The 21,602-nt window shown below is 39.3% G+C and overlaps 1 protein-coding gene and 1 long non-coding RNA gene across 20 annotated transcripts in view; both read right to left on the reverse strand.

The window, feature by feature from the left end:
• Positions 1–605: 605 nt before the first annotated feature.
• LOC110928800 lies at positions 606–7,237 on the reverse strand. 16 transcript variants are annotated; one of them, XR_004889666.1, is made up of 14 exons: positions 6,952–7,236; positions 6,789–6,874; positions 6,205–6,371; positions 5,872–6,109; positions 5,683–5,748; positions 5,477–5,591; positions 5,019–5,204; positions 4,696–4,942; positions 4,474–4,592; positions 3,691–3,736; positions 3,403–3,586; positions 3,226–3,321; positions 2,946–3,147; positions 606–2,322 (listed from the first exon to the last, which is right to left on the reverse strand). XR_004889666.1 is itself a non-coding variant. In XM_035988407.1 (13 exons), exons 6-13 carry the CDS (start codon positions 5,517–5,519, stop codon positions 3,013–3,015), a joined length of 1,020 nt encoding a protein of 339 aa, XP_035844300.1. In that variant the 5' UTR covers positions 5,520–5,591; positions 5,683–5,748; positions 5,872–6,109; positions 6,205–6,371; positions 6,789–6,874; positions 6,952–7,237; the 3' UTR covers positions 606–3,012. The 16 variants fall into 16 exon arrangements, 14 of the variants coding, with proteins under 14 accessions (XP_035844300.1, XP_035844291.1, XP_035844292.1 ...); XR_004889667.1 differs by having other exon boundaries at positions 692–1,386; XM_035988407.1 differs by having other exon boundaries at positions 606–3,147; positions 3,403–3,591; positions 4,515–4,592; positions 6,952–7,237.
• An 11,978-nt stretch (positions 7,238–19,215) lies between these two features.
• Positions 19,216–21,602, reverse strand: part of LOC118490636 — a 2,707-nt gene continuing 320 nt past the window's right edge. The window contains exons 2-7 of one of the 4 annotated variants that reach the window (XR_004889671.1): positions 21,396–21,602; positions 20,796–21,052; positions 20,567–20,661; positions 20,086–20,351; positions 19,901–19,964; positions 19,217–19,393 (exon numbers count right to left, since the gene is read on the reverse strand). The exon at positions 21,396–21,602 is cut by the window's right edge and continues 33 nt beyond it. This is a non-coding gene — a long non-coding RNA (uncharacterized LOC118490636). Of the gene's footprint in view, positions 20,352–20,566; positions 20,662–20,795; positions 21,053–21,395 lie in introns of all 4 variants that reach the window. The other 3 variants (XR_004889670.1, XR_004889669.1, XR_004889668.1) reach the window with 3 other exon arrangements.

Genomic DNA, 21,602 nt, shown 5'->3' on the forward strand with positions numbered 1-21,602 from the left:
TTATTCGTGATTTGTTGATTTATCAATTGGGACACTGGGCAGACCAATTTCTAAAAAAAAAAAATAAGTAGAAACATAACAATTGAGATGGAGCATGACAAATGGTGTATAACACTAAAACATGTATCCATATACAAATATGTATGTACATGGTAATCGACTGGAGGTAACAAATTAATAAGAAAAGAAAACGGAAAAAAGAACAAGTGATTGACTAATTTGTCAACTCACTCATTACGACATATCGCTAAATTCTCACCCTTCAGCCGACATTAGCTCGATTGCTATTGCAGGTGAAGTGAAAATTTGGGTCTTAAGGTTGAATCCGATCCCAATCAGGTTTTAAACTTTTACCATAATGAGCCTTCGAGTGATGGGTTTTCCCTGAAACTGGTGATGGTGGGCTTGGCCACCCAGCGTTGTCTGCGGTCGCAGGCGTATAGGGTCCGCCCTGATGGCACATTGTTATGTAGGTCCGCCCCTGATGGCACATTATTGGTAAACATGGTTAAAATTCAACTTCTACTGTTTCCCCATAAAGACCACCTGATCCCAATAGTTATTTACTTGTCAAAAGTCAAATGAGTAACAAAACTAAAAACATGGAACTTTAAAAGAACTTGTGTATTGTACAAAGATAATAAGATATTACATGGGTAAATCTCTTTCTATCCCTAACACCACCTTTAACTAAGATATGATGCAAATACAATACATCAAGAGAACAAAGGTTGCCTTCATTACATAGCTCTTGACTGACACAGAAATCAAAGGCTCAAAAGATGATAATCCTTGTAAAGATTAACAGATTCAAAAAAACTTACTCAAAATCAGGAGTTTCTATTACATTCTATAAGTCAAATCTATCCCTATTAGCATCCAATCCCACCGATTCTTTTCATATATCTTTTCTACATCCCTCTTCAACCCGACATTATGACCCAGCCCATCGCGGCGTTCTAATGCCCCGACTTTAGCCCAATAAGCCGGATCTGCCATTGCAGCAGTTTTAACCCGGCCTTCTTGAGAATACTCAGATGCATCACTCACGTCCCCGAATCGTAACTCAGCTAGTGGAATAAAGCAATCAATCGAAAGCCCGGGAACGTTAAGAGCCACTTCTTCAATGGTCCATACCTCTTGCATGCGGGTCTTCGTATGGCTCATAGCAGTTTCATCGAACCTGAAAAGGGTTACAACTGATCAACCCGAGTGAGCAATCATGATCCCTTCAACGAGCAATCATGATCCCTTCAGCTGTCTCTATATCAAACGCCAACATTTTCGCTTTCCCCATGGCATCAGCATTGTGGATCGAGTTCTAGAGCTTTTGACCGCCAGATGCCGCCAAGTATTGCTACAGTATGTATTGTGCTTATGAAGTTTCTTGCAGCCACCAAACACAGGTTAATTGATAACAACAATACAACAACTTCCACCAAAAAAAATCTAATTGATAACCGAAATATAGTAAAGAATCTTGATAGATCTACTACCTCAAATATAAGTTTCTTTTTAATTTTATAAGAAACATTAATAGAAATAAATTCCGACTACAAAAAACGAAAAGGAAACAGAAAAATAATTTTTTTAATTCCCACAAACATGCATGTCAAAGATATTAATCATCGTGCTAGCATGCTTGACAAAAGGACCAGAAAGAAAATACAAGTCTCGTATAAAGAGGTCTCAGCTTCGAATGCTAGTTTTCTACCTGTCTAAAACATGCCTAAGCTACAGTTTACCTGTCTCTTTGGTTGGTAGGGTATTAATAGGTCTCATTTTACCGGTAACGGTCTCACACAATCATAGGTAAAAAATTCACAAAATAACAAGTTGGAATTTAACTTAAAATTACCAGACAGATATAGAAAACCACCAAAAATAAGAGGATCAAATACAGTATTCGTTAGTCTAATCCATTTATTAAACCAGTCATGTTCGAATTCGTCTATTTAACAAGTTTAATTAATTATACAGTGTTCTATTATGACATTTTAACTCATTTCATTTCACAAATCAACTCATCATCAATCCATTTACAATTAAAATCAATCACACACACACACACACACACATATATATAATAAGTTCAACCTGCTAACCAGTTTGGCTTTCGGTTTGATTACAAGCGCTTTATACCCCCCCCCCAAACTTGTTTAATATGAATGGGTTACACACATCGTGTATAAGCTACACAATTAATAATAATATTTTTTGACACAAATAAATACATGTGTTCGGTTTCTCTGTCCAACTGGCCTGTGCGAGATATCAACGCTCGGTATGCGTTTGGATCTCGGGTCAGTTTGTGTCTTCCCTCTACCATACAGATGAAAAAATACATATTTCAGTAGAAGACAAATGTATTAGAAAAGCACATTGGCCATATTTTTTTAAAAAATATACATACACACACACACACACATATATACGAGCCATAGAGCCGAGCCACGGCCCACGAGGCGTGCACCCTGACTCGAGCTCGGCTCAATTACAAAACAAGCTGGCTCGGCTTGGCTCGAAAAAAGAAACGAGCTTTTGTCGAGCGAGTTTCAAGCGAGCCACCAGCTTTATGAATACCCTTAGCCGAGCTCGTTGGGGTTGTGGTCGTTGTGCCGATGCGGTTAAGTTCGCTGCGGTTACGCTCGCCACGCCGTTTGTGTTCGTTTGTTTTCATTTGTGTTTATGAACGCTTGTTTGTGTTCATAAATGGTCGTTTGCGTTCATCTCCTAAAACTAACAAACAACACAAACGAACACGAACATGTTCATTTCCTTAACAAATGAACACGATAAGAAAATCTCGTCCGGTAGGTGTTCATGAACACATGCATTTCCTTAACAAACAAACACGAACAAGGCCTTGTTCGTGTTCGTTCAGTTCGTTTGCAGCCCTAAATTTGATGATCATAGTTGTAAGCATTGTGTAATAATACTAATACCTGAATAAGGGTAAGGTACTCCACGTGCAGAAACATCAGCAGTTACCAGAATAAAACCCTTTGATTTTCAGAATTCATCAGAAACGTGATTCCGGTAACTTTGGGACTTCCTCGAATGTATTTCGCGAACATTTAACCTCATTTGACCAAGTAGGTCTGCCACCAATTTTGTGACCATCGCAGTTGTACAAAACCCGAGAACCTACAAAACATACCATGAACTAATCACTAAAAGTAAAAAAAAAATATATGTTGTAAGCTAGAGAACATGAAAACAGACCTTGTAATCAGCATCATTGGCGATATGATCTTTTAGAAGCGTATAGACCAGGGAAAATTGCGTGTCTAATGGAGCAATCATAGACTTTTGTTGGACCTTAAAAACCATTAACAAATGCCAGTTTTAGTAAATTAGACGGATTAATTACATTTCCACAAGTGTGATAAAGGATCTTACCTGTGTGTGTGTCTCTTCGGTTCCTTCTTCAACCGTTTTAATATATTCATGATCTCTTTTCAAAGCAATATGACACATTTGACGAATTTCTTCAACCCTTTGGTTGTTTTTACATATCAGCCACCAACAGACCATAACTTTGACCAATTTCGACGCAAAAGCACATGAGGTCGGCCTCGAGCCCCTGAACTTAGAGCAACCGTACAAAAGCCAGCCTTTGACTCGTTTGGAAGATTGAAAAATAAACCAGAAATTCATACAAAAAATAACCAACGACGAATGACTAACCTCCAATTCTTCCTGATTCGAATAAAGTCCCTTGTCAAGTTTGCTCCTAACAGTGCCAACACATGAAAGATTCATCAGCAACAAAAACCAAAGTCAAGAGATCAGTCAGTAAGTCAGTCAAAGTCAAGATACTATATACTATCAACAAGCAAGATAAGAAAACCACCACCAGCCAGATGGCAGCTGATAGAATAACAGCCCACAATAACCATTAAATAAGTGACAAATTTGAACTTTTTCAGGTACATGATTGAGGATTAATATTATAAACCTTCTTTTCGTTTTCCAAATGAATAATACAAACTGTACAAACTATCAAGAAACCCTCATCCACCTTAAAGCATCGAAATTACCGATTTTGTTTCAGAACCTGAAAGTTCAAAAAAAATTAAAACTTCTTTAGATTTCACAAAACTTTACATATATTTTCAGATTTAATACTTATTTTCCACTATTTACTGCAAACAAAAATTAAAACTTTACATATATTTTCAAGAAGCATAATAGCTGATGTGTAAACCAAATACAACATACAACATTCTACATTAAACTGTTTTCTCAATCATGCTTCAGCTATTTCTCCATTCACATTATAAGTTCACAAAACATTATAAAAACCCAGAACCAACACAGATCTGAAAATTTTACGCAGATCTAACATAAATACATCCAAAAACAGTAGCAAAACTGTTTAAAACAACTTATAACACACGAAATTTAACAGCATATAAACATAAACTACACAAATACCAAACAAAAAGGTAGATCAGGTAAGGATGGTACCAATCTGACAAACAAAAAGGTAGATCTGGTAAGGATGGTACCAATCTGGCCACCAACCAACGTCATCATCTTCCACCCACAGCCACCATCGTTGACGAACCCAGCGCATGTCTGAAATACTACACAGATCCGGTGTCGGATAGAGAGATAATCATCGATCTGGTGTCATAGAGAAAGCCTAGATCTAAAAGCTCAGTTGCACAATCAACAATTTAAGCTTACCTGAGGATTTTCGAGTGGTAGGAATGCTTGGGGTTTCTGAATCGCCGAGAGAGAGAGAGCTTGGAGTTTCTGAATCGCTTCTGAATCGCAGAGAGCATGTAAAGTCCAACGTCTACGTTATATAGAGCTGAAAGTCTCTCCATTTCTGCAGCCGGTTTAGAATTCACTTCCTCGGTAGAAATATTAGGGTCAAAAACACGCGCACTGGGAAATCCAGTGTAATAGGCATTGAGAAAACCTTGATCACCTATCAAAACAAGAAAATGAACAAAAAAGAACACACACATGACATGACACACCAGGTGATAAAGGGAACACTATACCTCCTGTATAAGATTTCAACGTTGTCACTTTGCTCACCATGTCGTTAAAATGTTCTTCAGATGGTTCAACTACCATTACACCTGAGTTTAGTATCTCTGAATGTTTCAAGTTGGCACAGAATTTCCCACATTTGAATAAAACATCAATGTTCTTGACAACGATTGTATCAGCATCAAGATACACCACTACAGCAATGTCAGTAAATATCATTCAGAGGCCTCGATGATTCTTAAGCAACGACATAAACAAATTAAAATTTTAATCAGTATATGCGTAACACTTTAAGCAAATCCCACATCTATCATGGGCAGAACAGATGATGGGTACCACTAACGCGTTTTGGCTGCGGTTGGAAAATAATCATTGGCATCAAAAGTGTTATTAGTATTTAAACAATAGTATTATTACTTATTTTGTAAATATGTATTTAAACTCTTTAGTTTTAGTTATGGGTCACATTTAATAGAAGAGCTGATCTTTGGTGTATGGGTTGGCGCCATCAATTGCTAACCGACTGTCCTCCAACTACTGTTAACTATCAGAATGCCTGGCATGTAACCGTTTTAAGCTCACTGGCATGAAGTAAATAGTTCAATTAGCAAACGAAGCTTTCTAACAGATCAAAAGACTAACTCTAACTTCCAATCTCAAATGCCACCATACCTGCCTTGCCATCGATTCTCTCAAACACCATCCTTTTGTTTTATGCACACGTGCCACCATCGTCACCTGAAATCGCAACAAACGAAGGTCAAATGTTCTTGCTGGTATTATCAAGGAAACCTAAGCACTGATGAACACGCTATCAAGCATCTAAATGACCGAAAAATCAATTAGGGTCTGCAGATTTACCTCACCATTCGTGACTTATCAAGAAAGTTGCAGCTCAATCTTAAGCTCGGTAAAAGCTAGATCGAGTCTGTTCGACTCAAACACCCGACCCAATGATTTCAAACACGGAGGCAGCGCCTGTGTCCGACTCACATAAAAGCAGCTGCGAGCAGTGGAGATGGGTTACCGTGGCGCTATCAGTCACCATCATCTCGCTACAGACTATTTGAATTCAGAACTCAGTCCCTGAACTTAAAATCTAACTGTGTATGATTATTTATGCAAGACTTGCTATAAAAATACACAGATCAATATGCAAAATATGAAAATAGATAGGGTTTTGTGTGTATATACCTAGAAGACATAAAGTTCATCTCTTTATTGTGAGCCAAAAAACCATCTGATGTTGATGTTGAATCACATTTTGAAGATGGTGTAGGGCTGTAGGCTGATCAGTTCTTCCTCAAACAACTCATATAAGACAACCCATCATTAATCCCTCACCATTTTCAATACCATTTCTAGAAAGATAAATAAAAATTGAAACTTATAAAACCCAGATGCCACTATCCATTGAAATAAAGAATTCAAAGACTAAATATAAAGAAAACGCCCAAGAACTGTAGTTATAGGGTCTAACAGCTTAAATGAAGTCTAAAACATACATCATCAAGCAAACTTAAAACAAAAAACCCATATGACCGAGTTAAACAAAAAAAGCCTAACAAAACTGTTATTAATCATTAAATTCATCTTCAATCAGCTACAACAACAAATCCGATTATAACACAACAGGAAATTAGTCAATCACAGCTTTAAAAACAGATTTTAATCAATAACACACAAATAGTTATACCAGATTTACCGTAAACGTGAACACACCAGCTGAAAACTCAGATAAATTTTTCCGTGAAACTGAGTTAAGATCTGGCCAGTACCTTCAACTTCAAACGGTAGATCTGGCCACCAAACGGTAGATCTTTGTGTCATCGCCACCATCTTCCACGCACAACCACCAGGTAATCTGAAATATTACACAGATCCGATTCAAATAACAAAAAAAAAAGATATGGTAAAAAGAAAGGTACCGAGCGGTCAAACCAGTCGATCTGGTGTGGGATCTAGAGAGATTCATCACTGAGGAAGCGTAGATCTTGAAGCGACTGATAAAGAAACCCTAGATTCGCCCGGAGAAACCTCGGGTTGAATCGACTGATCTTGAAGCGTATATCTTGTCTCGACCACTTTTACAGACCACACCATTGTTGGATCTGGTGAGATCTTGCTGATACCATAGATCTCGTGAAACCCTAAATGGAAAATCGCAAGAGAGAGAAGAAGAAGAATGGGGGCGGATGTGAATGAAATGAGTTTTAGGGTTTAGAAAGGAGTAAAGAAAGTTTATATTGGATCCATAAAAGTAAAACGGGTCAAAGAGATCTGGAAGAGTTGCACCGCGTGTTGAATGGATTTTTCAACACTTTTGTGCTTTAAAGGTTGTACAATGGGCTTTAAATGGTTGTAAAGTGGCAAATGACCATTTCTGTCCTTCCTATATGCTTTATCAAGTAGTATATATATATATATATATATATATATATATATATATATATAGTGTGAGATTCATTGGGGAACACTAAAAAAGTGGGGAACCGGGGAACACTCTTAAAAATTTAACTTAACATGTTAAAAATAAATTTTTTAAACATCTTTTTCGGCGCTTCTCCTTATATGTACTTGTAGAAACAATTTTAATAAAAAAAATTAAAAACTAAAAATATTAAAAAAAACAATTAAAAAAAGGCTAAATTTTTTTTTTAGAATTTTTTTTACTCGACTAGTTTCTCCTCCTTTTTATAAAGAAAAGCGCTGAGAAAGTTTAAAAAAAAAATATTTTTAACATGTTAAGTTAATTCTATAAGATATAACTGTTTTTTAAACATTTTTTTTATATTTTTAGTTTTTGATTTTTTTTATCAAAAATGTTTCTACTTGTATTTATAAGAAAAATCGCCGAAAAAAATTTAGAAAATGTTTTTTTTGACATGTTAAGTATAATTTTTAAAAGTGTTCCCCCGTTCCCCACTTTTTTAGTGTTCCCCAATGAACCCTCCCCTATATATATATATATATATATATATATATATATATATATATATATATATATATATATATATATATATATATATATAGGGTTGAGTTCATTTCAGAACTCTAAATAACTACAGAACTTTCAGAACTCCTAATAAACAATCATTTTATATATAAGTTTTTGTATTTAGGATCTTTTTATCATCTATTATATGTATTTCTTTGATTACATACATGTTAAAAGTAGTTTAGATATGTTTAATTGCCAAAATTATATATATGTGTCATAATTAATTACATACATGTAAAAAAACTAGTTTACATATGTGTAATTATAAAATTACATATAAAAATGATAAAATTACTCTTAACATGTATGTACTCGTAAAAATACACATAATAAATGATAAGATTATCCTAAACATAAAAATATATCAATAAAAAAATTGTTTATTAGGAGTTTTGCGGGTTCTGTAAATATTTATGGTTCTGAAATGATCCTGGCCCTATATATATATATATATATATATATATATATATATATATATATATATATATATATATATATAGGGGATGGTTCAAATGAAAACCAATGAAAACCACTTCTATTGCGAAAACTCGAAAACTAACTAAAAAAGCCTAAAAAACACACCAATTTTTTTCAATTTTTTATAAAAAATTGCAGGTTTTTTTATATAAATTTTTTTTCAAAAAAAAAATGTATTACACATGTGTATGTGTACTACACTTGTGTAGCACTACACATGTGTACTACAAAAAAAAAAAAAAAACTTTTTTTTGAATTTTTTTTATATACTAAAAGTGGCGAAAATTTGTATGCAAAAAAAATTTGGTATGTTTTTTTGGCTTTTTTAGTTAGTTTTCGAGTTTTCGCGTTAACTAGTGGTTTTCATTTGAACCTTACTCTATAAATATATATGGTATATATATATATATACTAGTCGGAACCCGCGCGATGCGGCGGTAACAATTTAAAACGCGGTAGTCGTTTTGTGTATGGTACACTGGTTTTCTTATCGGTAGGTGGAACATTCCTCTTATGATTGTATTCTTACGAATCAAAGAAGCCATACTCCCTGGCTAAAAAGCTTAAAGTTAAAACACTTTTTTGAAGTGCTTAACAACACGTGCCTAATTTAATTTGCGTTTGTAGCAATAGTAGAAATGGTTTGAAAAAGTGAGGCAAAAGGTGGGAATTAATTCTCTAAATAACCGATAGCTATATATATACCATCCATGTCACCGGCTTATAATCCAAAACACACCCAAGCTCCTGGATTAATGTGTTGACCAGCTTTGACATGCATTGACTACTCATGACCGACTTTGATTGAAACCATAACATTTGGTCCTCTAGTGATATATTGTATAGGGAATACCCGCATGTTGATATCGTAACAAATTAAAATGAAATCTACAATCATCCTAATAATCAAATCATGGTATGGGGTTGGAGATATATGAGTAACGAACGGTTAATGATAGTCAAAAGAGCTGAAAGTTCAAGACCATTGGTTGTCTCATTATCTACTTTGTAAATAGAAAAAGGATCTCATATCATTAATATTTATCAACAATAACACAACCAATTTGTGAGAATCGAATACATGGCATTACCACAAACAATACATGGCATTACCACAAACATGGATTTAGTTAAGACTGAACATAAATATTTATCAACGTCATCTAAACCTATAAACTTCTGTTTTTATAAAACAATTTATTAATGTTATGCGAGTTGATTTGAAGCTCCTCGCCCTTGCATGATTTCAACCAAAAAGACAATGAACTGAGCGCCAAGGTGAGCATTGTCACACCCCAACCGATGGCGGAAAACATCGGGTTATGGCACTGAGCGAAACAGATTGTTCAGAAGTTTCCACAATAACTATTTATAATATTTAGTTAAAGATACGTCCCATACCGTATCCCAAATATTCAAATTAATTATTACAGAAAACGACTAAACAAATAGCACTGTTCCGACAACTCAGATTTCAAATAAGCAAAACATAAATTGTCTTTGTTTCTAGACATCCATCCTACTTGATTCCACAAAAGCAGGAAACGCATCTTAACCTAGCAGAGATCACCCTAAGCACCTGTCACATACGTTAAAATAAAGTCAATACATATGATGTAAAGGTGAGTACACAAGTTTAGTATAGCATATAGAGTTCGAATAGTTTACGTATAACCAGGCACGTACACAGAGGAAAACGATGCATGTAAATTATCAACATGGGACCATCGGTACCAACGACTGCGGGTTGACTGTCCGAGACAGTTCGCAATACATGATTACCACCGTAATCCATGCAAGTAATTGTCCTTAGCAACCCCCGTGTGAACGGGTGCTGAGTCCAAACTATAGTACTATGTTGCTAAAGCAGGTAGATAGCACTCCACGTGTAAACATAATAAACAGCAATCATTTAGTCAAGTAGCACATGCGATTAGGTTAGCGTTCAAATAGTTTGTGCTTGATTGTGATTTTGATAGATAACGTATGTAACACCCAAAAGTGCTAAAAGCAAAAGGGGATCGAGTATACTCACAGTGATTTGGTATGGATTGAAGGGAGCGCTGAGAGTATGTTAGTCTGAATAGTTCGATAACATAACGATGAGTAACGCGGAAATGCAAACAAGTGATAATGGATCGATTGGGTCGTTCGATCGGACAGCTGGTTCGATCGGACGGGCTGTTCGTTCGGCTTGAAAGTCCGTTTGAACATTTCCCATTCGATCGGTCGGCAGGCTCGATCGGCTGGTCCTTTCGAGTGGATTGTTTCTTCCTTTAGGAAAGGATGTGTTTGTGTATGATGGCTTGAACTTTTGAGGTTTTAGTTGCAGCATTTGGAAACATCGAAGTGTTCTTACCTTTCGAGTCGGTCGATCGAACGGATCCTTCGATCGGTTAGCCCAACCGATCGGTTAGCAACTTCAGTGTTATCAATTTGGCAATGTGTCACTCGATCAGGTGGTATGCTCGATCGGGTGACATTCCAATGATTCGAAAAATGGTTAAGTGTTGAAGTGTAATATCTCATAATTCGATGAGTAATGTTACAATCGAATGGCGGGATCGATCGAACATCACTTCGTCAATATTACACTTTGTGGAATTGTGGGTCCATGTGTTAGCCGATCGGCTGGCCCGGTCGATCGGCTGGGTTGTCCGTTCGGTTGGGCTGTTCGACCGAACAGCCTAACCGTTCGGCCAGCATTCCTGACCTGGTTAGCCTATCTCCTAACACTTGGTTATTTCTGTTAACTTGATGTGATTTCGAGGTAGTTTGATAACGAGTTGAACCACAAAACCTACGTCCTTACTTAGTTCACTGGTTCGGGCAGGAATCACCCAAGTCCGGTCAGTGAATGGTTTGGGAACCTTAGTTTAACGTTTAACTCGGAATCGGTGAACCTCATAGGTAGAATCCGAATCCTTGAACCATGTGTTTGTTTAGGATGAGTTGTAAGTCGGTTCAAGCTCCGTTTTCACCGGTTAAGTGTAAAAGAGTTGAAAGATAGCTGAATATCCATCTTTCAATCCTTTTCCACCGTGAAATGTTAAGATCTTTGGTAGATTCTAGGTTATTTATGTGGAAATCGGTTAGATCTAAGTTAATCATGGTGGAATGATGCCAAAACTTAGTGTTCTTGATGAACACCATGATGACATCACCCAAGAACACCTAGATCTTGGTGATTTCACGGTTAGAATCCAAGTTTTGAAAGGTAGAAAGGTGTAGAATCGATAAATGAACAAGAACGTACAAGATTTAGAGTGAAAACTTACCGGATTGGAGAGAAATCTGAGAAATAGTGAAGAACAAGGGGCTGGTCGGTCAGAGCTTTCCAAAAGTAGAAAGAATGACAATGACAGCCCTATTTATAGGCTTCCAAAAGAGGAAAGGCCCAACCGTTCGAACAGGGTCCTTGGTCGAATGGGCTGCTCGATCGAACAGCCTGTTCGATCGGCTAGCCTGTTCGATCGGAGGTCCTGTTCGATCAGGATGTTCCTTTTTGAGAATTTTGCGACGATTCTTGATATTTCGATTCCGATGAACGATGATTTGAGTATGATAGAGTTCTAAGTCAAATTACTTTTAGTCCTAACCACTATATCTAACATACAATCATTCTTTCACCACACTTTGGGTTCGATTTCGATTGAGTTTGATTATCCTTCGAGTTTCGATTTGATTTGATTGATTCACCACGCATAACAACGTAAAATAAACATGCACAAGTAACACGTAAGGCACACACACACGTATAAAAGTACCAGATTTCCGTATTCGAGCTCGATGATTGATTTGATTAGCTTGATTATTGATTGATTAACTTTATCGCATTGTTACTTCCTATTATTCACAGTTGTTCGTCGAGTCGCGATTAGATTATCGATCGATTTATTTGATTATACAACACTTACTCAACATAATACGAAAATAAAATAAAATCAAATTTAAATTAACTTTAATTCCAATAACAGTCAACATTTGACTTTGACTTTGACTTTTGGAAAACACGGGGTGTTACAGCCTCCCCTCCTTTAGGGAATTTCGTCCCGCAATTAGGCTGGGAGCCGTACATCGCCGTGATTTTACCAATTTGATGCTTCAGATGTAGCTGAACAACTGCGGGTACTTGGCCTTCATGTCGCTTTCGAGTTCCCAAGTGAACTCCGCGCCTCGCTTGCCTTCCCATCGGACTTTCACGATTGGAATGCGAGAGCGTCTAAGTTGCTTGGTTTGGCGATCCATGATTTCGACTGGCTTTTCCACGAAGTGTAATGTTTCGTTGACCTGAAGATCGTCAAGTGGTATGACTGTATCGGGATCGGCTATGCACTTCCGAAGGTTTGACATGTGGAAAGTCGGGTGGACGTTACTGAGTTCCTCCGGTAATTCGAGTATGTAAGCCACTTTTCCGATCCTTTCCAGGATCCTAAAAGGTCCAACATATCGAGGCGCAAGTTTCCCTCTTTTGCCGAATCGGACCACACCCTTCCAAGGAGATACCTTTAGGAGTACGTAGTCACCAACTTCAAATTCAAGGGGCTTGCGTCGGTTATCGGCGTAACTTTTCTGCCTTTCCCGAGCCTTTACCAAATTTCCCTTATTTGGTGGATTTTGTCAGTCGTTTCTTGTAGAATCTCAGGACCGGTTAATTGGGAATGACCGATCTCGTGCCACACAATAGGCGAACGACATCTCCTACCATACAAGGCTTCGAAAGGTGCCATCTGGATGCTGGAATGGTAGCTGTTGTTGTACGAGAATTCGACCAATGGCAGGTGTTTGCTCCAACTACCACCAAAATCAATAACACACGCACGGAGCATGTCCTCAAGAGTACGGATCGTTCTTTCAGTCTGTCCGTCGGTTTGTGGATGGAATGCGGTACTCAAATTCAGCGTCGTACCAAGAGCCGCTTGAAATGTTTCCCACAATCTCGAAGTAAACCGAGCGTCACGGTCAGAGATGATGTCCCGAGGCGTACCATGGTTTTTAATGATCTCGTCGGTGTAGATTTGGGCTAGTTTGGCCACCTTATAGTCTTCTCGTATTGGCAGAAAGTGGGCTGATTTGGTCAGACGATCGACTATAACCCAAATACTGTCGTGACCTGATGGCGTGGTCGGAAGCTTAGTTATGAAGTCCATAGCTATGCTCTCCCACTTCCATATAGGTATCGGCGGTTGTTCGAGTAAGCCGGAAGGTCTTTGGTGTTCAGCCTTAACTCTTGCACAAGTTAAGCAGCTACCAACATAAAGTGCGATATCCCGTTTCATCCCTGGCCACCAGTACTTGTAGCGAAGATCCTGGTACATCTTGTCAGCACCGGGATGAATGGAGTATCGGGATTTGTGAGCTTCATTCATGATAATCTTTCGCAAATCTGTCCTCCTCGGAACCCAGATTCGGTCTAGATAGTAGAATATCCCATTAGCTTTGCTCACAAGATGAGACCCATCGTGATAGATTCTCTCTCTCTTCAATGTACGCTCATTAAAGCAAGCATGCTGGGCTTCACGGATGAGAGCTTCGAGGTTATACTGCGCTTGGATGTTCCGGACACCTAGCACATAATTCTTCCTGCTGAGCGCGTCAGCAACTACATTCGCCTTGCCTGGGTGATAACGAATCTCACAGTCGTAATCGTTGAGGAGTTCTACCCATCGGCGTTGACTCATGTTGAGTTCCCTCTGATCGAAGATATGTTGTAAACTCCTGTGATCGGTGAAGATCGTACACTTGGTACCATACAGGTAGTGTCGCCAAATTTTCAATGCAAAGACAACTGCGCCTAGCTCGAGGTCATGGGTTGTATAGTTCTTCTCGTGGATTTTGAGCTGTCGAGATGCGTAAGCTATAACCTTGTCTCGTTGCATGAGAACACAGCCAAGACCAAGGTTTGAAGCATCACAGTAGACAACGAAGTCATTGCTTCCGTCGGGCAGTGTAAGAATCGGTGCATTGCACAGCATATGTTTGAGGGTTTGAAAGGCAGTCTCTTGCGCAGTTCCCCACACAAAAGGCTTGTCTTTATGGGTGAGAGCGGTAAGCGGCACAACGATTTTGGAGAATCCTTCGATAAATCGTCGATAGTAACCCGCTAGTCCGAGAAAAGAGCGAACTTCGGACGGGTTCTTAGGCGTAATCCAACCTTTAACTGCTTCAATCTTCGCGGGATCGACATGTATGCCCTGACTATTCACGATGTGACCCAAGAATTGAACCTCCTCTAGCCAGAATTCACACTTGGAGAACTTGGCGTAGAGTTGGTTTCCCTGAAGCAACTCGAGAACCAAACGTAGATGTTGCGCATGTTCGGCCTTCGACTTGGAATAGATCAAGACATCGTCGATGAATACGATGACAAAACGGTCTAGGAAGGGCTTACACACGCGATTCATCAGATCCATGAAAACCGCGGGTGCATTCGTCAAACCAAAAGGCATAACAACGAATTCGTAATGGCCATAACGGGTACGAAAAGCGGTTTTAGGTATGTCTTCCTCTTGTATCCGCAACTGATGATAACCTGAGCGTAGATCGATCTTGGAGAAACACTGAGCACCTTGTAGTTGGTCAAACAAATCGTCAATTCGGGGTAAGGGGTATCGGTTCTTGATAGTTAGCTTATTCAGCTCCCGATAGTCGATGCACATTCGGAACGACCCATCCTTCTTTTTGACGAAAAGGACTGGTGCGCCCTAAGGAGAGGTGCTCGGGCGAATAAAGCCTTTCTCGAGTAGTTCCTGGAGTTGGTTCGATAGCTCGCGCATTTCGGATGGAGCGAGTCGGTAAGGGGCTTTGGCTACAGGGTTAGCTCCAGGAATAAGGTCGATTCGAAAGTCGATATCACGACTTGGAGGTAATCCGGGGAGGTCATCAGGGAACACCTGAGGAAACTCTCGGACCACTGGGACATCTTTGACTTCAACTTTCTTTTTCTTTCCCTCCTCCGCTACTACAATATTGGCCAAAAAGGCTCGATATTCCTTGCGGAGATACTTGCTGGCTTGAAGACATGACATAAGCTTGAGACCTTTCGTAGCAGTTTCACCATAAACACATAGAATATCACCACTGGCTAGCACAAATCGAATCATTTTATCGAAGCACACAACTTCAGCATGGTTTTCGCGAAGAAAGTCCATGCCTACTATGACATCAAAACTTCCGAGTTGCATCGGAATAAGGTTGATTGGAAAGATGTGATTGTTGAGTTCGAGAGTACAATCACGGAGCACGGAATTAACAGCGATGGTTCTTCCAGTAGCGACCTCGACTTCGAATGATGACGATAGATAAGAGCGCTTACGACTAAGGAGCTTCTCGAATTCAAATGACACAAAGCAGTTATCGGCTCCAGTATCAAACAAACATGATGCATATATACCATTCACAAGGAACGTACCATTGACCACGTTGTTGTCAGCTTGAGCCTGACGTGCATTGATGTTGAAGGTTCTGGCGTGGGCTGCTTGCTGTTGTTGCTGAGGCTGCTGTTGTTGTTGCTGCTGCTGGGGCTGTTGGGTCTCTTGCTTGACTAACCTGTTCGGGCACCGGTTTGCAAAGTGGTTAGGGTCACCACATGCAAAGCAGGTTCGAACATTGGCAGCTGGGGCTTGAGCTGCTGGTTGACCTTGTGGGGCAGGGAGTTGAGCTTGATTGACAGTGGCTTGAGCTTGGGCTTGACGGGGACCGTAGCGGCAGTTCGCAGTGAAATGCCCGTAGAGGTTGCAGTGAGCGCAGAATCGGCAAGCCACACCCACTGGGTGGTGATAAGAACACGTTGGGCAGAGTGGATGGGGGCCGGTATATGCACGCTTTGCTGGCGGCGCATTAATCACTTGAGCTGAACGCTGTGGTTGCTGCTGCTGCGCTGGTACAGACTGAAGAGGAGCAGCATTGGTTGCGGCAGCGCAACTCTTGTTCTTCTTCCTCCTTCTTGAAGACTTGGAGGCTTGAGCAGGGGAGTTGTCGGTTGATGCTGTTGTAACCTGATACAGAGACTTGGCTTGCTTATCCCAGAAACCAGCCTTTACCCGCTTGTCATTAATCTCAGCGGCTAACAGGTAGGTTTCCTCGATCGTTGCGGGCTTGGAGGCATGAACGAAATCCGCTACACAGTCTGGGAGAGCGCGGATGTATTTCTTGATGGTCATATCCGGAGTCTTGACCTGGTCGGGATAGATGATGCTCAACTGCTTGAAACGAGTGGTGAGACCAGCATTGTCTCCTTCCTTCTGCTTGATAACCCAGAATTCATCCTCGAGCTTTTGACGTTCGTGAGGAGGACAGAACTCGTCGATCATGATTGCTTTCAGTTCCTCCCACGTCAGCTCGTAGGCTGCGTCGTTCCCGTGCTTGTTTCGCTCCGCGGTCCACCAGTCCAAAGCACGAGACTGGAAGACGCCAGTAGCGTTGAGAGTACGGAGGTGATCAGGGCATCCGCTTTGTCGGAGGGTGACTTCCACCGAGTCGAACCAATGAAACATGGCTGTGGGGCCATCCTCACCGGTGAACTCTTTTGGTCCACACACTTTGAATTGCTTAAAGCTAAAAGCAGTCTTGTTGGAATCTTTGGGGAAGTCAGCTCGAGATTCCTCGCTTGATTTGCTCACGTTCTCATACACGTCGCTGACAGCTTTCGCCACAGTTTTGGAGATGATCGCAGCAAGACGTCGGTCTCTCTTTTCCTGACGGGTAAGACGGCGAGACATGGATGATGACGACATGGTCTGCAATAGACATCGCCACAGGACTCAACACAACGAAATCGAATCTCACCTCACACGTCTAGATTACTAATGCTTAGAATCACGCCGGAGATGTAACAAATAGACACAAAACACAGAATGCACATAACCACAGAAATACAAACACAGAATGCACATAATCACAGAAGCACATAAGCAAGTAGAGCACAGAACACCTAAACACATACGCAATTTAGCACAGAGGCAGTTAGAAAACAGAAACCTATATTCCCAAATCGAGTATCGTTCATATAGTACATCGAGTAGCATCATATCGTATCGTCTAACTTAGTCGTATGGCATAATATAACATACTAATATTGCCTAGATTGCTTTAGCTGGGAATTGAATCGAGATAGAATAGCAATACAAGTCGCGCGGATTGATAACAAAGTCGAATAACCAACAGAAATATAAACACGTAAACAGGCAAAACACGTAAAATCCGCAAAGCAACACGTAAAATCCAGAGATAGATTGTCTGCGGCTACTAGACATTGACTAACCAAGACAATTCAACTATTCACAGTGGACTTGTCGTCACTTTCGACTCTAGAAGTCGTGTTTCTGCCTCAGTTCCCGGGCATTACGCACGCGTTTCCTAGGTCATACTTGTGAGTTCAGGTCGTTGGAGTCCGTCAAATGTCATGGCGAGATGAAATAAAGTTCGGAACAATTGCCAAGGTTAGGGTTTCACCCCTAGCTTAGCAATTTCCTCCTTGTTTTAAGAAAATTCTGGGGAAAATTTGCTTCAAAATGCGGGTTTCAGCCCTGATTTGGTATAATTCTCCCCGTTTGTTGGTGTAAATTCACATGAATAATTGGTATAAATCAACAACTTAGACAGGAGTTTGCGGTTTTCACACCTAATCCTATCCAAACTGCTGACTTTGATCTGGAGTTCGAGTGCAGTGATAGCAAGGAATAACATGAATACGCACATAAACTTGGTCTCTTGGTTCTTAGCTATAGTCTAGGTCTCTAAGACAGCGACTCGGACTAGGTCGTGTCCAACCTAATTCCCTATAGTTATGGCTCTGATACCAATCTGTCACACCCCAACCGATGGCGGAAAACATCGGGGCATGGCACTGAGCGAAACAGATTGTTCAGAAGTTTCCACAACAACTATTTATAATATTTAGTTAAAGATACGTCCCATACCGTATCCCAAATATTCAAATTAATTATTACAGAAAACGACTAAACAAATAGCACTGTTCCGACAACTCAGATTTCAAATAAGCAAAACATAAATTGTCTTTGTTTCTAGACATCCATCCTACTTGATTCCACAAAAGCAGGAAACGCATCTTAACCTAGCAGAGATGACCCTAAGCACCTGTCACATACGTTAAAATAAAGTCAATACATATGATGTAAAGGTGAGTACACGAGTTTAGTATAGCATATAGAGTTCGAATAGTTTACGCATAACCAGGCACGTACACAGAGGAAAACGATGCATGTAAATTATCAACATGGGACCATCGGTACCAACGACTGCGGGTTGACTGTCCGAGACAGTTCGCAATACATGATTACCACCGTAATCCATGCAAGTAATTGTCCTTAGCAACCCCCGTGTGAACGGGTGCTGAGTCCAAACTATAGTACTATGTTGCTAAAGCAGGTAGATAACACTCCACGTGTAAACATAATAAACAAAAATCATTTAGTCAAGTAGCACATGCGATTAGGTTAGCGTTCAAATAGTTTGTGCTTGATTGTGATTTTGATAGATAACGTATGTAACACCCAAAAGTGCTTCTGGGGTTGGGTACCTTCTTAATATCCCCAATTGCAAAAATTCTTAATATCCCCAATTACAAAAATTCCAATGCAAACTTACTCATTCACCATCTACCGGTCAGAAAGAACACAAAATAAGTGATAATTTGACAAACTAAACACATACATGTAATTATCAAACTTCAAATTAACCAATTAGAATGTTGGGTTTACAATATAATAATCTACAAAAATGTACTCAAACCTACGCGTAAAAAATATGTTTTCAAAATATGTTTTCCCTTCCCAAAGCAAGTAGTTCTGCGGTATCTTTACCCTTTCCTTCCTTCAGTAGCAATTCAATTCTATCTTCATCTGCATCAGCTCCATCTGCAGTCTATCCTTCCTTATCTATCCACTGCACCAGAACCAACAGTTCATAGTTAAACACAATTCAACACTACAGGTGTTTCAGATTATCTATTAAAACTTTTTATCCGGTTATAATAAGCAATTTGGAATAAACAACTTCAAACCGCGTGTTCAAAATAGCTTATTTCACTCGCAACTAATCACATAAGAAAGTTTAATTAACCAATCCAAACGCCCTCAAAACATGTTATTGCTGCAACAAAACACAATAAGCAGATAATCAATCCGAATAAGCAGTCGCCAAATAGACCATTCCAAACGACAATTTAGCTAATTTATAACCCAAAATTTTGTATTGAACTTCGTAACTTCAAATCATATTATAACATTACATAATAGAAAAATCACAAAACAACCCCTTTGCACAAACTCTAAATCAAGTCTATTCAGTCAACCAAACACGCTTAGAAAATAGTATCTAAAAACCAATAGACGGTGACAATGAACAATTGATAAACCGGACTGCTGCACTAATGATTGAAATTAAAGTTACCTGTGTTCAGACTGTATATCAGCAATGAAAGGAATCAGACCTGGAGACATACCATAACCAATCCCTAATAGCCGGCATTGTTTTAGTTAGCATTAATCGCCAAATCCACGACCATACAAATCGACAAACAGAAACTGGATAAAGGCTACGATTGATAATTCAAGAGTGAAGAGACAATGCCCAACCGTCTTTGGTTTCGTAGCGGCACCCGATGAACGACCGAAACTGGATGAAAGGAGCCATCGATCTTATTATGTTCTTGACTACCTGGAATCAACCCCTAATCATCATCGAGCTCTTCTAAGGTGTCAGCACTGCCTGGGTTCATGACAGAACCCTAGCAACCCAAAACCACTTCCATCTAGTCTTGATTCTGACTGCTACCATGGCTTCTTCATGACCATTGCCACCAAAGGTCACCGATCTTCAAACTCTTTGAGTTTGGATCAGACTGCAAATATAGCACATTACGCAGCCAAAATCAAGAACTGATAGTTAATGTTTTTTATAACCATACATAACTCATTGAATGAATTCACTTCTCTACATTTTAAAAAGCAAATAACAAAATTTGAAATAGCCAATTGTGTAACACATTGATTATCATGTGAATATCAAATCACTCAATGCAATGAAATAATTACAGAATTATAAGGGTACATTCACCTAAAGTTCATCAAGGGCCATGAACCTTTCAACATAACTTCTATAAGCAGTAGATTGACCATCAGAAACGACTCATCTTCCCCACATCTAGGTCCCTGGCCATTTTTACAACTTTCATGCTTAATCAGAACAAATATGTGAAAAAAAATTCACCAATAAACACCATTGATGATTAAAAATATGAAATATAATGAAAAACATCTTCGAATCTAACAGAATCAAGACTCACCAATACCCCAATCTGACCTGTTCTGAACTGCACAAATATCACCACTCCTCTACCTTGTGACCTGCAACTCAGCCCACCGAAACTGAACCCAAATCGACCCATTTTAAAGGTAAACGGGCCAATATCACCTCTCACGTGTGTCTGTGGGGGGGGTATGCTGAACAATTACAGTAGTTGTGTAAAAAGAGAACTACCCTCCTGGATTTCCTTATACTCTTTCTTCACATATTTTGTTCTTTTAGAAGATCTTCACTAATCTACCAACAATGAACAAACACAAACTGTATTGTTAAATTCTGAGTCATATAACTAATGACAGAAATATGAAATATGACAGTTCTTTATTCACTGAAACCTTAATTGGCTTGACAAAGTTGCTTCAAGTAGCATATGTATCTCAGCTAACTTGACTCATAAGCATCAACTGGTTTTTAGTTTAACAACAAAATATCAACAACCCCATTAAACCCAAAACCCCCTAATTCAAAAACTAAAACCCCATCATCTCTAATGAAGTTATGAACCTTAGCTAAAATTAAAACATCATCATTTGCTATAACTTAAAATTTTTAAAAAATGGTGAAATGAGAGATACGGTACCACACAACACGAAATTCGTTGTCATTCCTTTACTGACCAGATCTACAACTTTCACCGGATTGGGGTTATGGTCAGAACCCTAGATAGGGCTACCAGAATCTGGTCGAAGCTCTTAACCCTAGGTTGGGTCACCAGAATCTGTTGACGCTAACCATTAATACCACAAGCCGCAGACCACCACCATCTCTATCGTTGCTAACCACCACC

Source organism: Helianthus annuus, chromosome 3 (assembly GCF_002127325.2).
Source record: "Helianthus annuus cultivar XRQ/B chromosome 3, HanXRQr2.0-SUNRISE, whole genome shotgun sequence".
In the NCBI taxonomy this organism is placed as follows: Eukaryota; Viridiplantae; Streptophyta; class Magnoliopsida; order Asterales; family Asteraceae; genus Helianthus; species Helianthus annuus.

What these genes read in the sequence shown, in the direction of transcription:
- LOC110928800 (XM_035988398.1), bottom strand. Translation starts at nt 5,519, where the DNA reads ATGGCGCCAACCCATACACCAAAGATCAGCTCTTCTATTAAAT. An exon ending in TACCACTCGAAAATCCTCAG is followed by an intron (nt 4,593 to 4,695) that starts GTAAGCTTAAAT and finishes GGATCTGTGTAG; the next exon opens with TATTTCAGACATGCGCTGGG. An exon ending in CGAATCAGGAAGAATTGGAG is followed by an intron (nt 3,587 to 3,690) that starts GTTAGTCATTCG and finishes CTCTAAGTTCAG; the next exon opens with GGGCTCGAGGCCGACCTCAT.